The sequence below is a fragment of the Macadamia integrifolia genome, chromosome 5, assembly GCF_013358625.1.
Source record: "Macadamia integrifolia cultivar HAES 741 chromosome 5, SCU_Mint_v3, whole genome shotgun sequence".
NCBI lineage: Eukaryota > Viridiplantae > Streptophyta > Magnoliopsida > Proteales > Proteaceae > Macadamia > Macadamia integrifolia.
Window position 1 is genome coordinate 22533671 of NC_056561.1, and position 7394 is coordinate 22541064.

The 7394-nt window shown below is 35.7% G+C and overlaps 1 protein-coding gene across 3 annotated transcripts in view; it reads right to left on the reverse strand.

The window, feature by feature from the left end:
• LOC122079354 (probable tRNA (guanine(26)-N(2))-dimethyltransferase 2) overlaps positions 1–7394 on the reverse strand; it is a 65420-nt gene that overhangs the window by 24174 nt on the left and 33852 nt on the right. For all 3 annotated transcript variants that reach the window (XM_042645751.1, XM_042645749.1, XM_042645750.1), the window contains 2 exons: positions 1420–1632; positions 743–937 (listed from right to left, as the gene is read on the reverse strand). In XM_042645751.1, the coding sequence (XP_042501685.1) occupies positions 743–937; positions 1420–1632 (408 nt within the window). The remainder of the gene's footprint in view (positions 1–742; positions 938–1419; positions 1633–7394) is intronic.

Genomic DNA, 7394 nt, shown 5'->3' on the forward strand with positions numbered 1-7394 from the left:
CCCCCCTTATTTTGGTCCGTGATGGTTTTGGGTTTTATTTTGTTTTGCTCCCCTTGGGTTGGCTTAAGCGTCCCTCCCCCCTTTTCCCCTTGTATATTCTTTCTCTCTTAGTAATGAATTATTTATTCATCCAAAAAAAAATGTTGTAATGACAAAATTATGTTCCGGTCAAACTTATTTTAAAGTACGCGAATGCTGTTAAAATCATCTGAATGAAAATAATTTTAAAGACATCAAAACAAAAGATTAATTTACCGGACTTTTGGTTTTTAGCAACGTTTTACCATGATAAGATTTATAAAATTTTCAAAACTGAGAAAAACCCCAGCATTTGAAAGTTACAAATTGCCCCTACAACCAAAAATCCAGTTTTTGTTCTTGGACTAGGGGGGTTGATTTTTTATCCTTTTGGAATTCGATCTTTAAACTATTTTTTATCGGATTCAAATAGGGGGTATTTGCTTATTTATGAATAATATCTTAAGTAAATGAAATATAAAAACATTCACTTATATAAAGTGACATATAGTGCAATAATGTGACAGTCGCCTAGGATCATGGAAAACCGCCTGGACGCCAAGGCGGTCACCTTGACAACTATGATTCAAATATTTACATCTAGGACACCAGTTGATGACTTGATGGTGTAAAATATGCAAAAATTATCTGTTTTATTATCCAAGTTAAATTTAATTCAGGATTTTTTTAGATAGTAAAGAGAAAAAAAGGAGTTGATAACCACCCAGCAGCGCATGATATCCCAAATAACATCCATAGGAGCATCTGACTTGAGCCCTAATGGATTGACATGAGTTCCAGAAATACGATATCCACCATTAATCACCGCTGAACGGAACATAACTGCTGAAGGTGAAGTGCATTTTAATGTTGCACAGAGGCTGTGCAAACTCACAAAAAGAGGAACATCCACCAATTCCTGCAAATAATGTGTCAAATTATGGTAAGATGTCACCACAGAGAAGCACACTGAAATTAAATGACCACACAAAGAGAGGAATATTTTATAGTAAACAGTTGAAAATTATCAAGTTAACATCCTTCTGAATTCCAAAGTGTTGTGGGTTGAAAAGCAACATCTGTACAAATAGATACAATTTTTAGCCATGGCTAGTCAAAGAAGTGGCATTGTCTGAGTTGATTAGAGGGCAACAACTGTGAAATGGAGAAGAGAGTATGTACTGTATGTCACACTAAGAATTACTAAATATCAGATCTCCCATCAACTACATAGAAATACATGCACACAACATGTAAGTGCTTAAGAGATTGAAATGTATTTGTTCATTTATTGAACTTCAGTTACAGAAATATATCAAATTGCAGGATTTTTGGTCATTAAAATTATAGTGAGATAAAACACGATACTAACCCAAAGAAAAATAGGAAAGTGGCTGGTACCTCTGATATTGTTGTAAGTACAGCAGATATCCGATCATAAGCAGGATAACAACTCTTCATAGATTTAACATTTGCTAATATAGAATCCACCCATTCTTGATCATGGATTGGGGCTGACCATATGGGACCACCCATATTAAACTTCTTCTTGCAATCGCTGCACTCTTGAGGGACTACAGGACCAAATCCCGGTAAATATCTGACACTTTTATTCTTTAGATGGAGGGAGAAAACAGAAGTAAGTTGAAAGCACAGTAATAACAAAAAATAATATTAAGAAAATGATTAATGAACAACACAATTGCGTACACTTCTCACTTTTCATAAAAACTGGAAACTTCTAACATTGTTAAAACAAAATAAAAAAAAATGTATTTATTAGGACAATATCATGGCATCTCCTTTTTTAACTTGTCTATGCCAATTATGTGTACTCCACATATACAACAACTAAATACTCAATCTAGCAAGATCATAGTTGTCACGGCGCCAAGGCGAACCAAGGCGGTGGAGGGTTGTCTAAGCGCTTAGGCGAGAAGGCGCCCGCCTTAAGGCGAACTAGGCGAACAAGTGTTATTTTTTATTTTTCCTATTTTCTAACATTATTTAGTAAGTTATATATACATTGTATCATAAAAAATCAAGATTAAGCCACATCAAGTCATTAAAAATCAACATTTAGCCACATCAAATCATAAAAAATTAACATTAAGTCATATTAAGTTATAAAAAATCAATATTTAGAGAAATGCTCTTATTTTATAATAAGTTTGACTGGTCAAATGATTTTATTTTTACATGAGACTTTTTGTATTAGTTATAATATAAAACCAGCTTTCTAACAAGTCTAAGATTACTTAAATCTGAGTTGCAATGACAAAGTTATGCTTCAGTCAAACTTATTTTTAAGTGCGCGAATACTGTTAAAATCGCCTGAATGAAAATAATTTTATGAATATCAAAACAAAATATTTTTTTACCGGACTTTTGGTTTTTAGCAATGTTTTAACATGATAGAATTTATAAAATTTTCATAATTGAGAAAAACCCTAGCATTTAAAAGTTGAAAATCGTCCCTATAACCAAAATCTAGGTTTTGTTCTTGGACTGGGGGGTTGACTTTTTTTCCTTTTGGAATTTGATTTTTAAACTATTTTTATTGGATTCAAATAGGGGGTATTTGCTTATTTATGAATAATATCTTAAGTAAATGAAATAATAATAACAAATATTAAAAACATTTACTTGAATGATATTTGGCATAAATAAGTGCCGAAACACAAGGCGACATGCAGTGCAACAAGGCGGTTGTTGCCTAGGCCCCAGGCAAACCGCCTGGACGCCAAGGCGACGCCTTGACAACTATGAGCAAGATACCATCCTATTAGTCCACAGCCTATAACCATGCGGCTCTTGTATATCCACTAAAGCACTAAACACTCACCACCCACACTCCCTGAAAGGGAAAATATCTATGACTTGAGCCAATACAGTTCACACGTACCACTATAGTTTTTAAGGCGGTAAGGCGATGGAAGCGTTTGAGGGTCTTTCGGAGCGCCTTAGTGATAAGGCGCGCATAAAGCGTCGCCTTATCGACTAAAGCGTTCCTGTGTAATTTTTTTATAAAACCAATGTATTTGGCTCAAATCCTAGTTGAATCCTATTACTCATATGTTAAATAAATATTAAAGGTTCATATTCATACCAATGTAAGATATTCATCAAGAAAACAAATTAATAAAGTAAATAAACTAAGTTCATCTTCATCAATCATTAATCATCAATCATCAATCATCAATCATCAATCATCAATCATCATAACATATTACACATAATATAAATACATAATTATGAAACAAAATTATAAATATAAAGAAAAGAAGACATAAAAAATACAAGAATTTATTATACTTACCTCTATGATGCCAAAATAAGTGCCTAAGCCCTAAGGTCATCCACTATATTTCTACTCCTGTCAAAGAAGAATGAAGCTCACCGCTGCCGGAGCAAAATGGTCGCCTGGATCAGTGGTTCTTCTTTGTTCCTTGATTCCTTCTCAAAGCCCTTTCTTAAAACCCTTGACAAAATCCAAACCCTGTTTGTGAATCGGGTTTTTGTTTTGTTTGTTTTGGTTATTTTTTGTGGAGTAAAGCTGATCCCATACATCTCAAGTGTTAACAAAATCATACACCTACCAATAAAAAATCTATATTTGGAATCTTCATCAAGTAATTTTAAAATGTGTTTAAAAAAAAAAAACCCATAAGGCGCCACTTCAATAAGGCGGAGCACTGCCTTACCATCTCTAGACCGCATCAGCGCCTTAAAAACTATGCGTACCACTCATACACCATGCATCACAGGATGCAGTGTTGGAAGCAAGGATATAAACATCATTTGGCGAGGCAAGCATTTTCACACAGATGCCCCACACATAAATCTCATATGTTTATGTCATAATCAAGTACTTCAGACATTGACATACACAACTCAAGGTGTTGGAGGTCCTTCCTAAGCGCTAAGGCGATAAGTCGGTGCCTAGGCGACTTACGGTCACTTTAATGATATGGCAATGATGAGTAGCATGTCAGAGGTTGGTTGAGTGTTGCTGGTGTGACAATGGTAAGTGTTGCAGATTTTCAAGCAAAGTTCTGGCATTTTTTACCTATCTATGTTCAGGGGCATTTTGGTCATTGAAGATGAATTTTTTGGCAATTGGTTCCTTCTGAAAGTTGTCGAGTATGTCATAACATAGTTGTCACGGGACCAAGATGAACCAAGGCGTTGGAGGGCTGCCTAAGCAGTTTGGCGACAAGTCAACCACCTTAAGGTGAACAAGGCACGTAAGGCAACTATGGGTTATATTTTTATTTTCCATCTTCTCTAATATTATTTAATATGCTACATATACTGTGGATCATAAAAATTAAATTAAGCCACATCAAATAATCAAAAATCAACATTAAGTCACATTAAGTCATAAAAAATCAACATTTAGAGAAATTCTCTTGTTCTATAATAAGTTTGACTCGTCAAATGACTTTATTTTTACATGAGAATTTTTGTATTAGGTATAGCTCAAAACTAGCTTTCCAACAAGTCTATGAGTACTTAAATCTAGGGATGTCAATCGGTCAGGCATGGCGGGCCTATACCCTTGGACCATGACCTACCTATTTAAGGAGTGAGTTGGTCTCGGACGTGTTCCAGGCTTTACCCAGTCTTCTCCTAATCGGGCTATAATTGGACCTTAACGGGGTAATGTACCAATAAAACCTTAAACGGTCCTTAATTGTCTTAGATTTAAGATACTTTAATGCATTACATTAAATCATCAATAATTTGAAAAATATATTACACTTAATTACATTTAATAATTGATAAAAATATCAATATATACTCTATTCTATAAAAAAAAAAAATCAAAATATACATATAAACGGTTGGGCTAAACATGTTGTGCCGAGTCGACATTTAATAATTGACAAAAATATCAATATATACTCTATTCTATCCAAAAAAAATCAAAATATATATATAAACGGTCGGGCTAAACATATTGTGCCGAGTCAAGCTTGTAAACAGGCCGGGCCAGTTGGGTACCTATTGGGATTACCCCTTGCACCGTGTACTACCTATTTATAAAAGGGTCGGGCCTAAGGCAGACATGTTTAATAATTGGTGTAGGCTGGACCGATCTTTAAATAGTCAAGCCCGGTCGGTCTAACCAGTGCGGGCATGGGATTGACATCCCTATTTAAATTTGAGTTGTAATGACAAAGTTATACTTCGGTCAAACTGATCTTAAAGTGCGTGAATGCAGTTAAAATCACCTGAATGAAAATAATTTTACAAACATCAAAACAAAAGATTATTTTACTGGATTTTTGGCTTTGGCAATGTATAACCATGATAAGATTTATAAAATTTCAGAATTGAAAAAAATCCCAGCATTTGAAAGTTGAAAATTGCCCCTACAACCAAAAATCCAGTTTTTTTCTCTCGGATTGCTGAATGACTTTTATCCTTTTGGAATTCAATTTTTATACATTTTTTTTGGATTCAAATAGGGGGTATTTGCATATTTATGGATAATATCTTAAGTAAATAAATATAAGAACATTTACTTAAATGATATTTGATATAAATAAGTGCCTAAACATAAGGAGACATACAGCCCAATAAGGTGACAGTCACCTGGCGCGTTGGCGATACCTCGACAACTATTTTTCGTCCTCTTTGTAACCCATCCGCATTTGCCACGATCAGATATTGGACGAAGAATATACGGCCTATGCAAAGTTCAGGGGCATGGTTTTAAGTATCTCCGATACCGATACGATACCCTCCGATACGTATCTTAAATTTAGCCAACCGATACGATACACATCGATACGATACATGAAATTTTTAAAATCCTTTCGTATCGACATATATCCTACAATACATACCGATATGCATCAATACACCACCAATACACATCGATACGCTACGATATACCTCGATACGACTATGAAAATTATAAAATTGAGGTAAAATATACGTTTCGGTATGTATTGGTACGTATCGGTGAGTATCGGTATGTATCGATCGGTACGTATCGGTATATATTGGCACGTATCGGTGAGTATCGATATATATCGATACGTATAGGGGAGTATTGATACGTATCGGTGAGTATCGATACGTATCGGTGAGTAACGATACGTATCGGTGAGTATCGATACATATCGGTGAGTATCGGTCATATAATGGCCAAGATGGGTAATTTTTCAGAAAACACACGATTTTTTGAAGGGTTTTTGTTCCAAAGTTGCTGTTAGCCATATTTCTCTCTAACTAAAGTGGAAATCAAGGTTGGGAACAAGGATTTTACATTTATGGGACAACTACAAACCTTGAATTCTTAGTACGATGCCCTCAATTTAGTGTTTATGCATAATACATGTTATCAATAGTTTTTTTTAACAAATTCTTTATGCAAAAGTGTTTAAAAAAATGTTTCCTATCCATTTATGTGTGTATCTTTAGCGTATCTTAGTGTATCTCCGATACGATACGATACTCTCCGATACGTATCTTAATTTTGGCCGACCGATACGGCGACCGATACCGATACTTTAATCCTTGTTCAGGGGGCTGAGTTTGAAGTTGGGTTGTTATGGAGAATTGTAGTACTCCAAGTCATGAACGCAACACAACTCGTTTCGTCGAAATCCGAGGTTGCATGAAAAAGATATGGCCATTTCTGCACGATCATTCCGAAAAATCCCAAAAATCCAATTCTACAAGATCTCGATGTTGCTTTTGTGTCTACATGGTTGCATCTTTATTTTTGCAAAGTTTGAGGATCTTTATGTAATTACCAGAAGTTCGGATGATCATAAACCAACGATTTAGATTTGTTCCAAGAGAGTTTGTGGTTTTTGAAAAGAAACTTACGACAGAAGGGGTTATTTGAAGTTTTCAAAAGTTTGCTTGATTCCTTATCAGCGGCCCAATAAGAGCCACATCATTGAGATGCTTAATCCATAGGGGCACAAAGTTTGCGCTAACACCTAGCGCAAGAGATTCCACCACAAGATTTTTCAGTGGCAGAGTGTACCCAGACACCATGCTCCATGTCACAGTGCAGCAAACCAATATTATGTGCTTCACGTGTACATGAATGCCGTCATCGAGATGCCATTTCATTCGTCGCCAGTGGTCACGTAAGAGGGATCCAAATACAACGACCACCAAGTTTTCCTGCTCATTCTCGTTGATCCAATGGACATCGGATGCATCATACCCCGTGTCCAATGGGAGCATGAAACATCGCCTGCAACGACATCAGCTCTTGCATATCATCAGATCCATGCATCAAGTGGAAGCTGATTGAGCAGCCATCGCGCCTTGTGCCTCTGTCAAGATCTAACGGCCAAATGTTAAGCACTCTTTGAAGATCTTCATCTAACGGCTGACAGTTATCT